Source organism: Arachis duranensis, chromosome 4 (genome assembly GCF_000817695.3).
Source record: "Arachis duranensis cultivar V14167 chromosome 4, aradu.V14167.gnm2.J7QH, whole genome shotgun sequence".
In the NCBI taxonomy this organism is placed as follows: domain Eukaryota; kingdom Viridiplantae; phylum Streptophyta; class Magnoliopsida; order Fabales; family Fabaceae; genus Arachis; species Arachis duranensis.
The window spans coordinates 121449434-121471842 of NC_029775.3; the positions used below are offsets into that span (position 1 = coordinate 121449434).

The window sequence follows — 22409 nt, forward strand, 5'->3', positions numbered from 1 at the left end:
ACTCAAGACTCGCTCACGCAAGCGATCACACTCCCAGCCCAAGCCCAAGCCCAACGCTCAGAAATTAACAACCACCGCCACTACAACTACCACCGCGTTGCTGAACGTTGACGAGGTCGTCAACCATTCCGCCAGTCTGGATCACGAGTCGTCGCTGAGTCACCAGTCCGAGTTGGCCACCGCCGCGGAAGGAGGAGGAGAGAGCAAAGAGAGAGAGAGCGAGAGCATCGTGTCGGTCGAGACTACCGCTGATGCTGCTTCGGTTCTTTTCCGTGACGAGCCGGAGTCCAACCGGAAGCGCGTTGAGCGAACCGATGAGGACCGAACCGGGCTTGGTCTAGACCTTACGCTTGGGTTCGAACCGGTTTCTTCTTCGGCACGTGCGGATCACGTGGTTCCCGTTAAGAAGAGGAGGTTCGATTTGAAGGATTATGGTGTTGGGTCGGGTGAGATGGGGCTTGGGCTTGAATGCCCGGCTTGAGTGGTGATGGTCCGGGTCAGCTCAATCAGTTTTGACTCAGTCAATCGGCTTTTGTTTTGTTTTAGTTTTTTCCTTTAACCTTTTTTTAATTAGTTTTTGTTTTTAAGGGGTTATTATTAACCCTTTCTTCTTGTGAATGTGAGTGATGTACAAACTACAAACATGGATGCTAATGGTATGTAGAGGAAAATTTACATCTTCAAAAATGACAACCTTTAGTTGTCCATATATGTTAGTTTCGGCAGGCAGATAAATAATAATAATAATAATACCAATTAAAAATGACTCAAGAGCCACCGTAATGAAGCACGTCGTGGTCAATATTCAATAATGGGATATTTTGACCATTGAAATTTTTTTAGAAACAAGTGGGTTCCATGTAGTACTACCCTTTAATGTAATTATTGTTCCTTGTTTTTAAGATTCTTCCATACGTAGGTCCTTCAATGATAGATTTGGTTAACATATAACGATGACATGTTACCGTATAGAGTATATACTTTTATGAGGTGAGATGTCTAAACTTTTCTATTGGAGCACAAGCTTATTATTGTCCAAGATGACTCAAAGATTTATATGGCTTCAACCTCGTATGTTTGGTACATATAAATAAGTATAAGCGCCACTTCAAAGATTTTGGGTTCAAATCCTACCGAGTGGAGAAAATAGGAGAAAATATTTGGTAAGTATGTGAAGAGTGGAGAAAATATTTGAGAAAATAGGAGAAAATATTTGGTAAGTATGTGAAGTATCAGGTTGAATTTTTTTATATGATTTAGTGGTGTGAGTTATGCTGCATTATGATCATTAGGAGAAAATTACATTGGTATAATTAGGGAAAAATTACATTGGTATGATCATTAGGAAAAAATTACATTGATATCATTAGGGGAAAATTACATTGGTATGACGGCATTATTTTTAAAAATTTGGGGGGAAGAAATCGGTGGGACCGATTTCAAGGAGAGAGAGGAGGGAACACAAATCGGTTCCACCAATTTGTGGAAGAGAGATGCAGGAACACAAATCGGTCCCACCGATCTGTGTAAGAATGAGGTATCAAATCGGACCCACCGATTTGTAGGAGTCTTATTTTATAAACAGCTATCATAGTAATCGGATCCACCGATTTCGGGCAGTAAAATTTTTTTTTTAATACGAGAGTGCACCAATCGGACCGAGCGATTTGTGTGGTACGCGGTCGGTGGGTCCGATTTGCCTGTAACTGCTTACATAAAATGAAAAAAAGATCACAGAAGCCTCATTTCTTCATCGCCGATCTCAGTCTCAGCTGATATTCTTCTTCCTCTCTCCTTTTATTCTTCTCTTCATCATTCTTGCATAAAAAATTTTAGTGAGTGTGAGAATAGGCAAGTACATATACTGATATGGATGATAGAGTTGTGTTGAAGATTTATTGGTACGGGCAGATTTTGTTACAAACATATGAAGGAGTTCAATTTGTGTGTGAAAATTCAGTAAATGTTGTCATTCCGTTCACATTGTCATTTGAGAAATTGAAAGGTGTGATTTGTGAGAAGATAGATTCACAAAGATCTAGGAGAGTATCATGTATTTTGTACAGGTATCCTTTATCTGTGTTTGGTAGGTTCGTTCAATTTCAGACCAAGCACGTGACGGATGAAGCGAGTATGCATGAAATGTTTTCAATGTATATGGAAAATCGCCACCGAATGTCTTATATCGAGTTGTATGTTGAGTTTGAGTAATCTGAAGTGGACCGTAACATTGTGTTGGAAGATTATAATAGTGAAAGCGAGGATGAATTTGAAAGTAACTATGAGATCGTTGGTCTAGGTGAAGACGAAGATGAAACTGGCGGCGCCATGAACGCAGATGTGGCGGCAGTTGCAGATGCAGTAGCAAATCCGCATCCGTTTCAGGAGCCTTCTTTCATGCGGTCGTTAGATTTGGAGGCTATGCACGCACCGGAGTTTCCGCAATATATGAATCCAGATGCGTAAAGCTAGATAGCAGTATGAAACTCTTAAGTAGCAGATCATTATGTCAGATAAGTAATATATGTGATATGTGGATAGTCATTTGTGAACATAGCATTTGGTTTTTTTATTAATTAATAGTTCTTTGTTATGAGTTATAATTAGTTTTTCTTTACATAGATAGAATAGCGACAAAAAGACTATTATGATCTTACATGGTAAAGTGTGTTTATTAATTTAGTTGTAATAAATGATTTATTACTGAGTACACAATAAAGGATTTATTATTTTTGATGTATGTAGTGCTTCCTGTTGTGGCAGATGGTGAGTTCACAGTGGGGATGGAATTCAGTTCAAGGGAGGCAGTAATCAAGGCAAAAAAAGATTATACCATCCGGAGAGGTGTAGACTATCGGGTATATGAGTCGGAACCGACGACATTCTATGCCAAATGTACAGAATATGGTAATGGTTGTGACTGGTTGATCAGGGTTACCAAAATGCAGAAGAAGTACTGTTGGGAGATAAGGAGGTACAATGGAAGTCACACTTGTACCAGGTCTACTATTTCTCAAGATCATTCAAAGCTGGATTCGAAGACAGTTGCAGAAGAAATTAAGCCGTTGGTAGAGGTTGACCCATCTATAAAGGTGAAATCAGTAATTGCTGAAGTCCAGTCAAAGTTTAACTACATCATCAGTTATCGCAAGGCTTGGTTAGCAAAGCAGCAGGCGGTGGAATCAATTTTCGGAGGTTGAAAAGCATCGTATGAAGCTTTGCCCATATGGTTTGAGGCCATGTGTCACAAGGAGCCATCAGCAGTGGTTCATTTTAAAACAATGCCTGCTTACCAGGGGGATGATTTGGTTCCTGATATACGTGTACTGCATAGAGTCTTTTGGAGTTATTATCCTTGTATAAGGGCCTTCAGACACTGCAAGCCAGTGGTGCAGGTGGATGGGACTCATTTGTATGGAAAATACAAGGGTTGTTTATTGGTTGCAGTCTCACAAGATGGTAATAATAACATCGTACCTATTGCATTCGCCATAATGGAGGGAGAGACTTCTGACGCATGGTACTTTTTCCTGAGTAACTTGCGTCAACATGTGGTGACACGTGATGGTGTGGGACTTATCTCTGATAGACACGATTCTATTAGGTTAGCTATTGAGAGAAGTAATGGGGCTTGGTCTCCTCTTAGAGCGTTCCATATGTTTTGTATCCGGCATATTGAATCCAACTTCTTGAAGAAGTTCAAGGCACCTTACTTGCAGAAGTTTATAGTCAACATTGGTAAGTTAAAATACAATGAACTTTAAATTTATTGCAAGTACAATCAAATAGAATGGTGTTCATTATTGACTGAATGTTTTTCATAGGATACTCGAGGACGATCAGGGAGTACCAGATGCGCTATGAACGATTATAGGAACGGGGTGAGGCTTACACCAACTGGCTTGATCGGATCCCACGTGAGCAGTATGCTATGGCATTTGATGGTGGATACCGATGGGGTCATATGACCACCAATCTTGTGGAGTGCATCAACTCCGCCTTAAAGGGTGCACGCAATCTCCTGGTGACTGCGCTTGTTAAGGCTACATTTTACAGACTGAATGAGTTGTTCACTAGGAAAAGAGCTGAGGCTGAAGCCCGACTTAATGCTGAACTTGTGTTCTCTGAGATGGTGACCTCCAAGGTGCATGCAAATCAACGGGCATCGGGTAACATACAGGTTAGTTGTTTTGACAGAGAAAATGAAGTATTTTAGGTACGCGAGATGCCAAGTGAGGTTGAGTATGCAGTTGACCTACGCCACCGTCGTTGCGACTGTGGTGAATTTCAGGTTGACCGAATTCTGTGTCGACATGTGTTTGCTTGTTGTGCAAATCAGCGGTTGGACTGGCAAGTATACGTTCATGATGTATACAAGATGGACCAAGTTCGAATAGTATACAGGGCTAGATTTAGACCACTGGGAAATCCTGCAACATGGCCTGCTTATCATGGACCTCGATTCGTTGGAAACCCGTTCCTCAGACGTGTAGCCAAAGGTCGTCCGAAGATGACCCGCTTCTTGAATGAGATGGACACTCGTATGTTGCGTCGCCCTAGGCGATGCAAGCAATGCGGTAACAACCTAATTTTTAAATAGTAGTAACAACCTAATTGACATACTCATTAAGTAAATAGTACTACTTAATTTTTAAATAGTAGTAACAACCTAATTGACATACTCATTAAGTAAATAGTACAACTTAATTTTTAAATAGTAGTAACAACCTAATTGACATACTCATTAAGTAAATAGTACAACTCAATACTCAATTTTTAAATAGTAGTAACAACCTAATTGACATACTCATTAAGTAATTAGTACAACTTAATTTTTAAATAGTAGTAACAACCTAATTAACAATTTAGTTCATCCATACAACTTCACTTTCTCGGTGCCCACTATATATTGGTGTATACCTTTCTGCACTTCTTGGCAATCCTGTTAAAAGCGGATGGTGTATACCGATTCGCACTCCGACGAGGAGGATCAGCTCTAAGGTTGTAACTTTTTCCTTTTTCACTTGTGGCCGTACCTATGAAAACACAACAAATGTTGGATGCTATTACTCAAATGGCAATTCAATATGTAATACAAATACAAGTTCACCATGAAATTACTAATAGAAATTCATAATCAAATACAAATACAAGTTTATTTTACCTGCACTAGGAGCTGGATCCTCATCATCAGCATCATCATCATCCTCATCCTCATCCTCTCCCTCATCCTCATCTTCATCTTCATCCTCATCCTAATCCTCATCCTCATCCTCATCCGTATAATCTAGATGGTCTACTAGGTAGTTATCAGTCTCATCAACTGCCCTGTTACTCTCATGAATCAGACTCATCAGAATACGTCTAGGATTTTCACTCTGTATAATTCCTCCAATACCTTCAACACTTCTGCTTGAGTCAACAGACATTCTGACACCAGAATTAGCAGAGGAAGTGTGAACCCGAGGTCTCGAATCCAATGACCTCCTAGCTGGAGTAATCCCACCAAAATGTGCGATCCCAATGCCATGAAACCAAGAAGCTGACTGAATGAAGTTTGCTCTCAATACTCAAACTGTGGACCACCCAAATACTGTTGCTATACTGGTACTGACGCTGAAAAATAATCAGACAGATGCGTCTCAGGAGCATATGGTACAAAATACTCAACCCCTTGACATGGAATAAATCCAACTTGTGAAACATAATAAAATCCAGTCTCACGTAAGTGTGACTCAACAATTTGGTTGTATGAATCCGGCGGTTTTAAATGATCACACAGCAACATCCGTGAACCCTACAATATCACATTTCCACTATAAGTCCCAGTATAATATAACTATATTCTCAAAAACACAATTATCGTTACATGTCCATTATAACTAATTCCAGCATAATTGCATTTCACACATACACAGTAAATTTATTATACAAAAATCTTTCAATCATATTCATTACCTTATAACAAAAATTATTTAACCTTAACTAACTAACCAGAATAATTTCACAACTGATAAACTATTTATTCGTAAAATAGCATACTAATTTTATTATTGTTATTATTATTATTCATAAAACAGCATACTAATTTTATTATTATTATTATTATTATTATTATTATTATTATTATTATTATTATTATTATTATTATTATTATTATTATTCATAACACAGCATAATAATTTTCTAATCTAAGTTTAGTTACTACTAATTTATTGTCTACATTTTAATGAATTAAAATTCATTTATTAATGATCATAAATAAAATAATTTATTAAATTTGAATCATTAATCATAATAAATTATTAAACTCAATTACTACTGTTAATAATAACTACAATCTACTCTAAGGGAGCATGTATAGGATCTGCTTTCGTTAGTTCATTAACTATAAAAAACTAATTATTATTTACAGCTTACTATACCATATCATACTATACATACATACATACATACATGATTAATTTTCATTTTAATTTCTATTTCTAACCACCTAATAATAAAATCATACACACATATATGAGTTAATTAATCTCTACTTAATGCCATTACAATATATATTACTAATTAAATTTAATATTTATCACTATTATTATTATTAAATCATATTATTAAAAAATAAAAACTTACATAATTTGGATTTTCAAGATAATTAACAATATGAAGTTCTGATTGACTTACTTCTTTAATTTTTGGTCTTCTTGACATCTTCTTTGAATTTTGTTTAAAATTTGTTGTGGTCCAACAATGGTGTGCAGCAAGGAAATGGTGGGGTTGAGGGTGTTGAAGAGAGGGAGACGAGAGTGAAAGAGAGAGAATGAGAGTGATAGAGAGTGAAAGGGTTACGGATGAGGAGGAACATGGGTCTTTTGTATTAAGGGAGTCACGGGCAACTAAGGGAGCATCTGCATGCGTGACGCGTGGTCAAGGAACGTAAATCGGTGCCTCCGATTTGTGCACCCATTGCGCCCTGAAATCGGTGCCTCCGATTTCCTTCCTCCCCGTCGGTGCCACCGATTTCTGCTACCCAGCCGTCACAAATCCATGAAACACCAATAATCCCCATATCTCTGCTATACTCCATTGATGGGTTCATATCAAAATTAAATTTCTCAAGTATCCAATTCAGTTGATCCAAAAAAAAAAAGATCGTGTGAATATCCAATCCAATTAATCCAAAAAAAAGTATGAGTGGTTGCATGTATCGCCGCCACGTTATTTGAGTCTGAACTCCAAACTAATTTTTTTGCAGCAAATTGAAAAAAGAGATTAGCCAAATAAAAGAATTAATAAGTGTTGTATTTATATATATATATTTTGGGAAAGGGGTTAGGAATATGGTAAAGGCGATTTTATATGAAGTTGATATTTAAGAGTCGTTAAATAATTTGACTAATTTGACTAAATTTTTATCTAACGATTCTCTGATATCAACTTCACGCTGAAATCGATTTCACTTTAATTTTCACTTACGAATATATCTTTTCAGTTTTTCAAGACAAGAGAATTTTTCATTTTTACTTATTTTTTCGGTCTGAAACGAGAGGGGCTGTTGAAAAAGAAAGAGATAGCCCAATCAACAAATATATTTGGACTGAGAATAAAAAATTTATTAATAGTAGCACAAGAAAAATAAGGCTGTTATGTTGTTTGGTAAGGATTAGACTCTCCATGTTGTTTCAAAAAGAAGAGACCAAAAAGTTTGAGGTAAATAGTGTTTAGCCCAGTAATCTATCCAGGTTTTAAATTTATACCCAATAGATCAAGACCCAAACCACAAAACAAAATTGAACCCATTATGCATAACAAAAAACAACATAATGTTGACAAAAATATAGACCAAAAACACGTCCATATATACCTAAAACAAAATAGAAATGTGAAAATTCATCAATATGTTAAATTAATAATCTAAAACTGTTAGATAATATTTTAATTAAAATATATCATATTATCTAAAAATCAGAAATTATCTCATAAAAATAACTGAATATCAAATATGAATCTTTTAATAATTAATACACAAAAGATGATGTGAGATATACTTCTATAGTTACCAATTTATTTACAAAAATGTTATTATAATAAATATCAGTCACTAATTAAATCAGTCATCATGTATTTATGTATAGATATATATGTAATTTATTTTTTTAATATATATATTTTTCATAGTATGATTGTTTGTTTACTTTTCATATCTAAATTATATATAATCATAGTTTTTCTCTAAATCCAATCAAATTGTGTGCGAGTGCACGGACTCAAATTAGTCGATTGAATCACGTCCATGCAACATGTACATACAAACCCTAATCAATAATCAACTATGATTGATTTTATATTTTGTACTAAATAAGTACAGACATCCCATATATAAAATGCAGCTTTTAACTATGTTCGTGTAAGTAGCTATTTTAATTTTTATATTAAAGTTTGCAGTCATATTAAATGGTGTGCACATACATGTCTATAGGTTTTCTTTTTTATTTTTAAAAAATATATTTAATAATGCATAAAATTAGGGTTTAGTTGGGTAGCATTTGGCCGATGTCTATTATGGTCTTTTTTTTATTTTTTTATTTTGACAGTATTTTTCAGTTCGATAGACGATAGGTTAAAGATTAATTCCTTGGAGATCTATATAAATTTTAAAGATTTGTCGTTAACCAATAAATTATTGTATGCACAAAATAAAATTTAAACTCCCATCACTTACTAAATTGAGAGTATTTAGTCTATCATTATTATATATGAGAACACCAATTCATATTTCATAGTAATGATGAATGAAGGCACATTTGTTCGTCCCATGATTGATAATGCATTAATGCTCAATTTGTATAAAATCTTTCATCATTCCTTTTTTCTTTAGAGTTGTTCATTGGGCCAACTAGAACCAAGTAGATCCAATTGGTGGATGTTGTCTATTCATCAATTTGGCAACTAGGAAATTTATATTCACTTAGCTTCTTGATAGATATATATATATATATATGCTAATAGCTAGGTTGGCACGCTCCATTTTGAATTTTGAGCGTATAACCCACCACTTGTTTCGGCCATTATTATCGTTGTCTGCATCTTCTCTCAATTTTTAAAGAAAAAAAATTAACACATCACCACTTTTATTAAAATTTAATCGGTATTTAATTAACAAAAAAAATATATAATTCTATACTATTAAATATAACTTCATATTATTAAAAATACTAATAATAATTAATTAATAGTTATAAATTATAAAATGTAATAGTCTTCTATCATTATTAATTTTTAAATACCAAAAAAAATATTAAAGATTGTAGTAGACTTAGAGAAGAGAGGTTAAATCTATGCCTTTCTTTTGAGTTACTGAAATAATCCTTTAAAGCAAACTTTGAATTTTGATTTTGTTTAAACTCAGTAGCGGAAATTTATGAGACAATTTATTTTTGTCTCATGAATATCAGAAAATAGAATATAGCATAGAAGAGAAAAGCTAACACCAACATGTATCCTGGTTCAGTTGCCATGTGCTATGCAACCTACGTCCAGTATCCTCCACAACAATAGAGAAATTTTCACTATAGTTAAAAGTATTACATACACCAATTCTACAGAATTGACACAATCCTTTCACACTCAAGTTCTAAACTAACTTGATATTGGCTATGCTAATACCTAACTCTTCACTTTTAGTGCTAACCCAACTAAGAAAGGGATACCTCACAGGTACAAGATACAAGACACAGACATACCTAAAGAAATCTGAAAATAACTCTAGGCTTTTCTCTCAAGTGTATCTCTCAGCCTCTTTCTACTCATGACTTTTACTTGAGCTCTCTCAATATGTCTTTTCACTCAAGAAATTACAGAAAGATAAATATTGAAAAGTAAAATACAATCTATAACAACATGAAGGAGATTGACTTCATCAACAGCCTCTTTACTATGTGATAAACCAGTTTATCATGTCTCTGATTCAGTTCTTTATTTTTGGCAGAATGCTTTTTTGAAAGATAGCACTGTCCAAGTAGAAGACCTTCTTCACAGAACAAAACCTCTATGCACTGGGTTATCTCTCCTTCCTTCAAACTTAAGTGATTATCCTATTTTTATGATTTCAGTTTATTTCACACCACAGGCTTGCTTCACACAATTGACTTCTTCTTCTCATAAAAACAGAGCAACAGCTACGCAGAAGATAGATGGGACTTGTAGCAGAGATTTCAAATTTCATGCAATCATACCTTCCATTTTCTCTTTCATCCTTTTTCCAATATCTTCAAAGATTCGAACCATTTGTTTTTGCTTTGACTCCAAGTTCCTTTCTTGACCGTTGATCCACAGCAGAACTCCATATCATCCATTTTTTTCATTTTACCAGAAATGGGTATGAGGGAAAAGGAAGCTTCAGCATGTTACTTTGGGATACCAATAATGGAAAGACTTTTCTGATATACCTAAGATCTGATTTTGTCCTAGCTTCTGATTTCTCCTTCTTTCTTCTTTGTAGCTAACCTCTTTTTTCTTTCTAGGATGTGAACTCTAACATAGCCATCTTGTCATGTGTGGGTGAGAGAAGAGAAGAACGAGAACAAAGAGTTAGTTTAGTGGAGAAGAGATTAGTTCAGATGCAAATGAACTTTAGTTACTTGGTTAGCCACTAAGTTAGATAAGGAATGGACTTGAATCACCTAATGGGCTTGCTTTGAATATGGTGATTTGACATTAGCTTTCTGAATAAGCTTTCTCTTTCTTTCTTCTCTGTTGAAATGAGTGGGAAGGACGAAACTCTCTTTTTTGTGTTTTGTTGCTGACCGAAGCAATAAGAGAGTGAAGACTTCAATCTTGTATGAGAAGCTTGGTGGGATCAACTTGGACTTAGATTTTCTTCTTTTTTTTCTCAGCCCATTTGGTTTCTTTGTTTAGTGACTTTGGGCTTCTATTATTTTTGTGACCCACTAGAATAGATTTAGCTTGCTTTGAGTTGGGCTGTAGTTGATTAGTAGCCTTCCAGTCTTGTTTTTATTTTCATCCAATTGGGGTGCTGCACAATGAGTTTTGGCCTGCAACATTTAATCATAAATAATCAATACTAATTATTTATTTTGTCCAATAAAATAATGTTTATCATCATTAATTAATTTAGTTAAATTCTCAATTCAACAAATATCTATACAAAAAAAGAAAGATAATATAAGAGAACGTAATAAAAAAATAAATTATTAAAATAGTATTCGAAAGTTTATGTTATTGACAAAAAAATCTCTAAATTTTTTTTTAAATACTAAATTAGTAGTTAAAATTAAGAAAAAAAAAAGAATGATGAATTTTCACTTAAAGAAAATAGAATTAGACTTAAAAGAACTATGAATTAATGCTAATGGGGATGTAGATAATTTGCTTGAATTATCCGGATTTGTATTATTGTATCTAAATCCATAAAATAAAGCTAATAAAAGGTAGAAAAGCAAAATGGGAAATGACTAAGGGATTGTTATCCCTAGGAATAAGGGAGCACGATGAAGATACATGGTGTGACTTGAATAACGGCACATACACACACACACTTGTTTCTTGTTCAATTTGGTACACAGACAAGTACGATCAATTGGCAATAAAAATGTGACAGTGTTACAAACAAAAACCAGTCCCATCAAACCATGTCGTTGTAGCAATAATCATCATTCTCTAACTAAGTCTTATATTACTCGATCTTCACATTCTTGAATAATGTTCAACCTCAACAGTGTTTTGCATTGCTCATCCACTAGCCCACTTTGGTGCCAATCCCTGTTCACAACAATCATTATAATTTCTTGTTTATTCTTTGTCTCACCGTCGGTATCTTACATTAAACACTAAATCAGCTTATGAGAAATTTTAGATCAAATACTTTTTTAGTAACATTTTAGCATTTTAGAAGTCCTCTATAGAAAAGACTCATTTGTTTTCTTGTAGTAATATTTAGAATTTAAGATTTACAATAGTAATTCAGGGGTCATTTAAATAAAGACATTTAAAACGTATTTTTTTAAAGATATTTTTTGGTAATTAAAATTTAATATATATAATCGATTAAATCATGTTATTTTTGTCAAAGTTAGACTAAACAAATTGATTTAAATGAAAAAATAGTGAATTAAATCTTGAACTGATCTAAATTAATATTAGTTTTAGAAGTGCTCTGTAGAAAAGACTCATTTGTTTTCTTGTAGTAATATTTAGAGTTTAAGATTTACAATAATAATAATTATTATTTTGTGGATTTTATCCATAAAATTAAAGATAGGTGAGGATATTGGGGGAGTCACTAGGTAGATAGCATGTTGTGAATGAAGTGGCATGATGTCAATTCATGAAACACTCATAAGGCATTTTACCTTATTATTTCTGAGCCGTCACTTCTACAATCTCAGTGCTCCAACTATGTTATGTATTTATATGTGACTCAACAACTTGCGTATACGTGCTTCAATTCTTAATATAATAACCTTCAGAGGTTTTCTGTTGGATATATATATATATAGGATCTCGCTAGGAAGACAATGAATTATTTATATAATGTGTACAATGGGCTATTGAGTTACAAAATGAACATTTTCTATACTATATAGAATAATCATCTGAGTACTAGAGATAATAAATATCTTTCCGAAAAATTAAACTAATTTTGGAATTCACCAAAAATCGAATTCTTGACCTTTCGGATCTAACGCTCTAATACCATGTTATGATAGCACTCATTCCAAAAGTTTCAATTGATGAAAGAATATAATACTAATAGTTATATCTCTAATACTCCATAAACTTCAATTGTATAAATATTTCATTGGCTCCTCATACTTTCCCATATATATATATGGTAAAAACTGTGATGTAGTCAATTTCATGTGAAGTTGATAATTGAAAATGAGGCTAAAAAATTTAGATATGCCATGTGTGTGTTATGCATTGTTATGAAGAATGGGGTGCTATACATGAATGTGAGACAAAAGAAATCGGACCATCCAAATTCTGTTAAAAAAAATTGGATTATCAAATTAGATGGTCCGAGTTGTGAGAGAGAAAAAATTTGAAATTTACGGTTAATTAATCGGACCGTCCGATTAGTTTTTTTAATACAAATAAAACGAACACTCTGAATTGGTATAAAAAAATATTTTTTTGAATGTGCAAGTTGGTATAAAAGAAAACGGACCCTTTGTGTTCCTGTATCCAACTCTCTCGATCCGATTTGTGCTCTCCTGACACCACATGCAGGTAAAGCTCCTGTGCTCTCCATAACACTGTAACACACCAACCTCTCCTCCATATTAAAAATAAAAAGCGTGAAAGTGATTAAATAATTTGACTGATTTGACTAAACCTTCATCTGACGACTCTCAAATATCAACTTTACGTGACTGCACCTAAATTTTCACATGTATATATATGCTTTTACACTTTAGGGTAAAGTATACTTTTTGTCCCTAAAATTTGGCAAAAGTTCAAAAATACCCCTAAGTTTTATTTTGTTTTAATTTTATCCCAAAAGTTTTCAATTTGCATCAAATATACTCTCGACGGCTGCATTTTCAAAAAATTTTAAGACCAATCTAAGAATAATGCATGAAAATTATGTTTGATTTGCTTGTGTTGAAGGTTGTTCTTACGTTATTGTTATTGAATTGATTATAAATTTTTTGAAAAATTAGCCGTGAGGAATATATTTGATGCAAATCGAAAACTTTTAGAACAAAATTGAAACCAAATAAAACTTAAAAGTATTTTTGAAATTTTTGTCATCAAACTTTAGAGACAAAAAGTATATTTTATCCTATATTTTATTATATACATGTAAAACTAAAAAAATAAAAAAATGGTGGAAAATATATATCTAAAACTAATATTTGTTCGATTTTGTATAATAATTTATATTTTATTTGATTCCAACTATTTTTACATACGCTACGTGAATAGAAAAAATTATTGTAATTTAATATTAATATATTAAAATTAAATTCATATTTTTCGTATTTAAATAAAGCATAAGCAGAGGCCTCTTAATTATATCACCAAATTTTTTTTTTCCGAAAAAATTTGTTTATTGCAATATGCATTTTTTAGTAAGTGATTTATTGAGTGTACCCTACTCTCTCAACAAACGCATTACGAAAAGCTGCAAACGTGTAAAGAAATGCTGTATGTTTATTTCAAACACCATGCACAGTCATACTATAGGACCCAACAACTCTTATATATATTCCTTAGATATGAATAGGGTATTTAGTTTCTTCAAATCAATTATTATCATACAATATCTATAGCTTATTATACATCAAAAATGCTACGGAATGCGAAGAAAATTCACGTGCAATTATTCGTTGTAGTAAAAATATTAGCAATATTAAATAACTAATATTTGAGTTAATACTAACTAAAATTTTATTTTCTTTTCTATTAAAAATATTAGCCGCCCTAACATGTTTTTTATTTTTTATATTATAAAAAAAAGAAGTTAAAATGTAAACAATGTATAAACAAATGAGTGGTGATTATTCAAGTATGGGATACTTAACCATTATAATATACTACGATTAGAGCAAGTTCAATATTGTAACAAGGTGCGTTAATAACATACTTAATTATATAAAAATGTTTATACAAGGAAACTAAAAGTTTTAATAGTTTTAACGAAGAACAAAACTACGTATAGTATATACGCATTGGCTATACGTATAGCTAGGAATTCAATAATGTGTATAAAAAGAAATTTAGCACCAAATTTTTGAATTCAGGGAGAATTAAGTGAGATAATATAAGATGAGAAGATATTATATCTAATTCAAAATTTTAAAATAAATTTATGGGTCTCTTATCTTATAAATTTTTTATTTTTTTTATTTTTTATGCAAAATTAATTTCAATACTTCTCACATTTACAACATTAACAATTTCATGCCGAAAACGAAAAAGTTATTGATGAAATGATTATCTAGTAGAAAAATCTGAAGAGTTATTATTGTTGACCAAATCCTATGAATAAAATTAAACATTGACCAAATCTTAATATGAAATCTTTCCGTATCAAGAAAACTGTCAGCTCAGTGCTGATTCTGTTTGTGCACAATTATTTATTAATGCATAATGCATAAGGAAGCAATTACACGTACAGTAGTATAGTATGTGGAATTAATTACTAGCATGCTGAAATTATATTCCTCACCTATCGTCCAAATATATATTTGGTTTAACAAAAATTTTATATATACACAAAATATTAATTATTAAATTAGTTATTATATATTGTATATTAATATTTAAATACATATGTTATTTATTTATTTTCCATTCATTCATAATTACAAAGTATAGAACTTGACTCTTACTATTCTTTTCAAAAAAAAAATAACACTTCAAATTTATAAAAGACTATTAAATAAAAAACATTTTCAAAATATAACTATTTTTTATCTTCGTTTTATTGACTTGAATTTTTGTATAAATAATTTTATAACATTGGTGGCAATAACTAAATTGAAAGACAAATCTTATATATGTCCCATCAGTGATCTCCTTTTGGGATGAAGTCAATAATATGCCAAAAAAGTCAATAATGGATTATCCGATCGATGAAGGAGAGAAGGCAAAAAGATTGACCATGAAAAAAGGGAAAGACTTCATTTGCTCCCATAGTCCCATAAGTTCCACGAGGGAGATATATATAATGAACTACTGTTGTGTCCACAAATTTCGGTTAATGTATATTGTAAATGAATTTGGTTAGAATAATGAAAATCGTTCACTCTAACAACTCTTAGCCATTTCTCTTCTAAAAAGTGAGTTTATATCTGTAGGGAGTCATAGGCGTATACATAGAATGTTTGCACCAAAATCACGTTCCATCATTATTTATTTATTTGTTTTATTGATTGTTTTGAAGTCCATGGAATAAAATTGTGAGTGTTTGAAAGGTAAGAGAGAATAATAGAAAAAAGGTTTGTGTGTATTTAAGTTGTATAGAATGATATAATATAGAAAGATATTTATAAGTGTTAGAGAATCAAAATAATAAAAACGTAATATCTTATAATAAATATTTTAGATATGTTAAATAATTTTAATAAAAGCCTAATATATTCTAATATTTTTCTTCAAACTCAAGTTAAACCTTATTTAAAATAATGAAATAAAAAATGTATAAACTGATAGAACGGAAGTGCAGACGATACTGTCAGAAGAAAGTACAGATAGAATTGTTGAAAGAAAGTATAACACCCTATCACATAGATCTTTATATCTAGGATGTAAAATAGAGATGGCGAGACGCTACGACCTGTATAATAAAATATATATACGTATAATAATTGAAAGAAGGTAGAATACTAAGAGCCTTGAAGAAAGAGGGAAAAACAAAAATCGCAAAATTTAAAACGCAACGCTATATATATATATATAGAGAGAGAGAGTAAAGATCAAGATACAATTATTAAGGTCCAAACTCAGCTTACAAAACTAGAGCTAACTCAGGTTGCGAAATTAGAGCTGACTAGAGAATAGTTATATATATATATATAGTTTATCATATAAAATTTATAAATTTATACGTACTAATTTTATATTTAGATTAATTGGACTTATTTTGAATTAATTTAAAATTAAACAAAAAATAAACTTAATATGATATTAAAATCAGATTCAAATCTAATTAAATCCGATCCAGAGCCAGTTTATATACACTCTTAATTGCAGCAAGATACACATGCACCATAAATTAACAAGTATGACATTCTTTTTAATTTTGGAATAATTAATAATTTTTTTATATTTCCATAGGAAATTAAATAGTGAGCCGTGAAAATGTGAGTATGGGGCAAGAGAAGGCAAAAAGGTGTGGCACGCAGCAAGATTATATTATCGAGAGGATGATTCACGTAATCACTTTGACCTAAGCAGCATCATCATCATCATCATGCGTATAATTATAAAATGCATAATCACTTTATTGATTTTACAACACTAATCCCCTCAGGCCTCAACAAATAGGATAATTAACACCATTTCAATCATAATCTCGCAACTCAGTGGGATTTTGTTGGGATTTTCTCCTGCATCTCTCAAACTTTTCATTTTGTTTTATTAGTGTTTTTTATGTAACCATCACTTAAGTTTAAAACACCATTTTAATGAACATTCACAATATATACATATATAGTATGCGTCGTGGTTTTTATATATAATTTTTTTTTAATTTTAAGCTAATAATAAGAGGAGACATAAATAATTTATATAATTATATAGGCTTTTATTTTTTTTATTTGACTTATATTAAAAGAAAAATCAGAGGTACTAAAAATAATTAAACTCTAAATCTTTTAGAATACAAACCAATAGTAAAAATAAGTTATCATATTTTTATGCAAAATTAGTTATATATATATATTTTTTTTTGGTTGGCAATAGGTAGGGTAGAATAGAGTTTGGACTCAATCCTAACCTTACATATAGGTTAAAAATTTTATTAAAACTCTATTCTATCTTATCTGCGGGTTGAGAATCTCTCAACTCTAAGCCTATCCACATCATAAAATTTTAAACCCTACTCTACTCTACCCACATAATTATTAATTTTTTTCAAAGCAAATATAATATTCAATCATTCCAAATTTCATACATATTAATAAAATAAAAAATAAAAAAATTAATGCTTTAAATTACTAAATTAATAGGCTGCACACGAAACGGATATAGCCTAAAATTCTATCCAATTCGCACTGCATTCATCGGATGGGATCGGATACGATATTCGCATTTTTTCAAGCCGGATCCGATCCGCATACTTGCGAATCAGATCGAATATCGGATATCGGATATATCCACATAATTCAAAAAAACTATTTTAAGATTCTATTTGGCTGTTTTTACAAAAAAAAATCCAGAAAATTCATTTTTCACCTATTTAAGCCTATTTATTTTTAAAATATTATCAATAAAAAGTTCTCTTGAATAACAAAAACAAAATAATAACACAAGATTTAAGTTTAATTATTCTAAGTTGAAGTAGAACATAAAAAATTAAAAACAAGATATCATAAAATTAATGAAATAATATACTAAAATCCATATCACATTATGGTTTACTTTCTTAAACTATGCTGTTTATACGAGATGTGTGAATATGCGGATTTACGAATCGGATCCGCAAATATTACTGCCAAATCTGCAATCCGATCCTACCATAGTGCAGATCGGATAATATCCGCAAAATTTGGACCGGATGCGAAAAATTACGGCGGATATTATCCGATCCATGTGCAGCCCTATTAAATTAACTAACTAATTTAGTAATTGTTCACTTATTGCAAGTCATTATATAAGGGAGGTTGTGGATTCAACTCTCACCTCTTTTATTATATACCTCATTTTTATAAAATATGTGTTATATATATGAGATGCAGATATAATAGAATAAAATACATCTTAAATCCGTATCTTATCCTACCCACAAATATATTCAGACCGACTTCTATTTTATCCGCAACGAATCAAAAAATCTATCCTATTCGAACGGATTAAGCCGAATTAAATATATGCGAATATGATGCTCTACTCTATTCACAATAAATTGGATAGCCTACTTTACTCGAACGAATTAGACCGAATTAAATACTCACGGATGGAGAATATGTATTGCCGGCCGTATCTTCTTCGCATTCTGTTTTCCCCTTGCACAACAAAATTAAAAGTCTACATTTTAATTCACCTATCTTTATCATTTGCTCTCTTCAAGTACATTTTCTATTTACTTCTTTTTGTTTTATATTATTTTTCGATGCAATAGCTTTGACGATGAATTCAAACACGGGGTAACGTAAGTTACAATTGAACATTTTTCATTGCAACCGTAGTCTTCTATTCCAATTTACTATCATATATATCACTTAGTTACTTCATTGAAAACCCAAATTCCCAACTCACCGAATATTGGATTCCACCTATTATATAAGCTATCAAAACAATAAATAAAATTAGATTCTATTTGGACTACCTTTTGTGTGAGAAAATCAAGTTGTTGATTCTGATTTTGTTTATCATAGAAATCATGCATGAAATATCTCTTTCACATGGATTCTCAATTTAACTATAATCTGATTATAACATGAATATGAATTTAAATTTAGATTTAAATTTTTGAGTTTAATTATTATTTTAAATATTTTTAATTATAAATAAAGTTTATAATATGATTTTAAAGTGTGCTTGATTATAATTTGATTATACCACGAGATTAAACTTTGATTTGGATTATTTCAATATATATATATATATATATAAACTAATTTTGGTAATTAATTTTAGTTAATATCTAGCATGATTGATATTTTTTATGTAAGTTTTATTTTTTTTTTTGGATTTGAAACATAAATTCTGTTTAAATTTTTTTTTTATTTCAGAAGAATGGACCAGCAAAGATAGAACTATAATCTTTTGGTTAAATAAATTTTGATGACATATTAAAAAAGTGTATATTCCAAAAGTTTAAACTATTTTTAATATATGATATTTTAGAAATAGTTCTTGCACATTATTGTTTATTTATTGAATTTGTGCAAAACTCGGACTGCCCACTAATTAAAATTAAAGTAACACGAATAAAAACAATTTAGTAATTAGTAGTATATCATGATATCCGCAGGTATGTGGTCAATTTGCAAATTTTCTTCAAAATTATTCAATCATCGCATCATTATCTTTTTGCTTAAGACACATTTTTGCCTAAATTAATGCCACTTGCAAGATTTGGGTGATTTCCAGTTGCTCCAATTACACAAATATGTATATAACTCAAATGGTTTTAGATATTTATTAAAGGGGAAATGAACAAAATTCATCCCAACTATCACATGTGGTATATTATTAGAGTTATAATATGATATCTGAACAAAATATTCTCTATATCAAATGAATAAAATTCATCCCAACTATCACATGTGGTATATTATTAGAGTTATAATTTGATGGTAAACGGTAGCTAAGAGAAGGGGTTGAATCTTAGCCCCTTTTTTTGTTTAGTAACACTTGTTGACCTTTGAAATAATTTTAGAAAACTTTTTGCTTTTTGTCTCATATCTAACCATGAGAGGTTTTCTTTTTATCTCGTAATCAGGCAAGAGATATTTTTTGATTTTATCTCCTACGCAGCAAAAAACAGAAATAGAGTAGAAGGGAGAGAGAGAATCACACTACGAAGTATCCTGGTTCAGCTGTCAAATGCAATGCAGCCTACATTCAGTCTCCATCACAACAATGATGGAATTTCACTATAACCATCACGATTACATACACCAATTCTTCCTAGAAACTACCCTTCCTATCTGGGACAAGTACATAATCTAACCAATCCTGAACTTGACTTGGTCACCTACCAAGCTTTCAACTGCTAAGTGCTAACCCAACTTGCAAGGAAATTCTCACAGAATCACGAAACACAACACAGATGTGCAAAGGACCTTTAGGACATCTATGACTTTTTCTTTTAATTTTGTATACTATGTCTTTTTTCGCTCTATGACTTTTTCAAACAAATTTCACTGTTTGCCTTTTTTTCATGAGACTCAAGACAGACAAAACTAAATAGAAAAATACAACATGAAACCCATTGAAGGAGATGAACTTCTGTTAGCTTAGGTAGTTATGAGAATTCTGTGCTTTCACTCTTTTCTCCTTGCTTCAAGCCCTGTTTGTTCTCCCTTATTTATAGAAGGAAAAGCCTCCAAGGTTGAAACTGTTGAACCGAGCTAATCTTCTTTTTCTTCAAACAAAAATCGGTTTGATCAAAGAGAGAAGAGAGGAAACCGAATGCTATAACCAACATGCAATTACATCTGTGTCATCCCTTCTCACAAAGCTTTATCAATCCGGGCCTTCCATCTTGACTTGCTCCCCAAGAAGGATTTCTGACCCATGATGAGTTCTTGATGCTTGACAGCTCATCCTGCTCTTATCTTCTGCCTCTTCCTCTACGTAACTACAGTAGCTACCTTCTGTGGTGGTTGATCAAAAGTAGAGACGAGCCATGCTTCCAAGGGATCTTCTTCTCTAACCGAGTTGGATCTCTTCCATTTTCGGGTATGGAGAACTTGAGACTTCCTCACCACTTCTTACCATAAGTGGCAAAGATTTCAGCCACATCTTACTGTGGATCTTCTTTCTGCTAAGTGCATCATCACCTTAGCCCTTTTCTTTCTTTTAGCTTCACTGCTACAGTAGCTCATCACTGATAATTTGTATCTTCTTCTTCTCTGTGACATGACCGAACGTGATGAGAGAAGAGAAAGAAGAGAGAGAATGCTTTCAAAGGAAATAAAGAAGGAAATTAAAATCATTTACACTTAATTAAAACCCACTTTCCTCTTTCATAGTAACGTGTGAAGCAATAATAGCAATAAAATCAATTTCAAACTTTCTCTCTCATGTTACTAATGTCTGCATTAACTTCATTTAATCAAATTTTGAATTCCATCAAATGAAGGGTGTGATAACCGTAGAAGCATGCAGCCTTTGCTTTTCTTCTTTTTCAATTTTGGACCAAGCTTCGTTGGTCTTGCACCAAGGAAACAATTGGGCTTGCTTAAAAGATTTTTCTGGCCCAACAATGCATAATAATAATTCAGCTAATGTATTAAACATTTTTGCACAAGGCTGAATTTTAATTATCCATTGGGCTTGCTGTTTTTCGGCTCAAGCTAAGATCTGCACAACACAAAATTATTAATTAACAAATGTGAATTAAAGATCAAATTAATAATTTTGTAATTAAATATTTTAACAGTGTTTGATCATCATGAAATTAATTAAAATTTTTCAAATTCATCATAATTATTTATATATTTTATTATATTTATTTAATTTTTTAATATAAGTAATTTTTTATGATATGATATTAAAGTTTAACGATGATCTAGTAGAGTTACATCCTTGTTAATTCAAAAAATAAAGAATTTTGAGTTAAATTTTTTAGATAAGTGATTTCACAGCATATATTACTAGTGATGAGGGAAAAATGTGAGAAAAATAAAAGAAATGTATGCTTGAAAAACTCTGTTGATTTAAAAGAGAAAAAAAAGAAGCTTTGTTCAAATATCAATTTCTTTTTTAAGAGTTTTTTATTTTTGTTGTTGTCATTCTTTCAACTTACAGATGGTAATACATAGATATTAAACAATGAAAATAACAAAATAAGCAATAAGAGAGTTAATCTTTTTATTAATATCAAATAATTTTTTAAAATTATTTTTTAATTAGCATAAATTTTAAACTTTAAACTTTAAATTCTAGATCCTAATCCTAAATTTTCTTAAAATTGAAAATTAAAAAAATATTTTACAAATAAAAAATTAATTCCTCTACTTTTCTTTAAACAATTATAACATTTTACATAA

The 22409-nt window shown here is 31.4% G+C and overlaps 1 protein-coding gene across 1 annotated transcript; it reads left to right on the forward strand.

The window, feature by feature from the left end:
* LOC107486886 (LOB domain-containing protein 41) lies at positions 1 to 766 on the forward strand (the record flags this gene model as incomplete). The annotated part of the gene is given in 1 exon segment (XM_016107459.3): positions 1 to 766. A coding segment is annotated over 1 exon segment (481 nt), but the record flags the coding sequence as incomplete, so codon positions are not given.
* Positions 767 to 22409: the final 21643 nt, after the last annotated feature.